Source organism: Elephantulus edwardii, unplaced genomic scaffold, assembly GCF_000299155.1.
Source record: "Elephantulus edwardii isolate Elephantulus edwardi_28Jun2011 unplaced genomic scaffold, EleEdw1.0 scaffold06502, whole genome shotgun sequence".
NCBI classification, from domain to species: domain Eukaryota; kingdom Metazoa; phylum Chordata; class Mammalia; order Macroscelidea; family Macroscelididae; genus Elephantulus; species Elephantulus edwardii.
In genome coordinates this window covers 1-1395 of record NW_006406252.1, presented here as the reverse complement: position 1 = coordinate 1395, position 1395 = coordinate 1, and the positions used below count along the sequence as shown (strand labels likewise).

General features: G+C 67.4%; 1 protein-coding gene across 1 annotated transcript; it reads right to left on the bottom strand.

Moving 5' to 3' along the window:
* Positions 1-5: 5 nt before the first annotated feature.
* LOC102856194 (Krueppel-like factor 4-like) lies at positions 6-1260 on the bottom strand (the record flags this gene model as incomplete). Its single annotated transcript, XM_006903556.1, has 2 exons — positions 270-1260; positions 6-167 (listed from the first exon to the last, which is right to left on the bottom strand). Coding segments are annotated over exons 1-2 (1135 nt in total), but the record flags the coding sequence as incomplete, so codon positions are not given.
* Positions 1261-1395: the final 135 nt, after the last annotated feature.

The window sequence follows — 1395 nt, the reverse complement described above, 5'->3', positions numbered from 1 at the left end:
ACCTGTGTGTGTCCGCAGGTGTGCTTTGAGATGAGAACTCTTCGTATAGGTTTTGCCGCAGCCAGCATAATCACACGTGTGGGTGGCCGTCTTTTTCCGGGGCCATGACCTTCTTCCCCTCTTTGGTTTGGGCTCCTCCGGCAGACAGGAACCCGGTGGCATGAGCTCTAGGGGTGAAGAAGGTGTGAGGGTCGGCATCACCCCGTGCATCCCAGAGGGGCAGCGCCTGCTGGGCTCCCCAGCCCGAGCTAGGAGTCCCGGGGACTGACCTTGGTAGTGGAGTGGTGGGACCTGGGTCTGCAGCTGGTCCGGCAGGAAGGGTGGGTAGTTGGGCCCAGGATGGGGATGGAAGCCAGGGGGGAGCGGCAGGGAGGGGTGGCAGTCTCTGCCGCTCAGCAGTTCCTCAGCACCCAGGGTCGGGGTAGTCCTGCTGGGCAGCTGCCGTCCCAGGGGGAAGTCGTGTGCAGGAGGGCGATGGCCGTTACTGAGCGGAGGGCCCGGGCCCAGGTGGGCCTCCAGTGGCCGGCCCACGGTGCACGAGGAGACCACCTCCTGCTTGATCTTAGGACACATGCGCGGCGGGCCCCCACTGTAGGGCGCCACCACCACCGGGTGGCCGCTGTCCGGGCTGCCTTTGCTAACACTGATGCCCGGAGGGCTGCCGTACTCGCTGCCGGGGGCGCTCAGCGACGACTTCAACACGAACTTGCCGAGGAGCCCGCCCCCTGGCGGCGGAGGCGGCGGCTGCTGCGGCGGAATGTACACCGGGTCCAGCTCGGGCCGCAGGAGCTCGGCCACGAAGCCGCCCGAAGGGCTCACGTCGTTGATGTCCGCCAGGTTGAAGGGCGCCGTGGGAGGGGGCGCTGACTCCCGGCCGTACAGGAGGCCGCTGCCCGCGCTGCCCGGAGCCACACCCGGGTCACCCCCGGCCCGGAGCGGATAGCTGAAGCTGCAGGTGGAGGGTGCGCTGGCCGGGCCACTGCTCGAAGGGGAGGACGAGGAGGAAGCAGAAGCCGACGAGGATACTGTAGCAGCCACAGACTCCTGGTGGGACAGGGAGTTGGAGAGAATAAAGTCCAGGTCCAGGAGGTCATTGAACTCCTCCGTCTCCCTCCGGGGTAGGAGCGCTTGGCTGCTGCCACCGCATGCTGTGCCGGCTCCAGCACTCTCCAGGTCCGCGGCCACTGTTGCCGCCGTCAGGTCATACGGGCGGCCTGGAAGCACCGGGGGAAGCCGCTTCATGTGTGAGAGCTCTTCTTGCCAGCGCTGCGGGGACAATGAGTGGGGAGGGGGAGGTAGTCCGTCAATGGTGGGTTCCCCCAGATCTGTGAGACCCAGTGCGGCGCGTACCGCTGAGGTCGAAGCCCGGAGCGCGGGAACCTCCCGGCCTGGGGC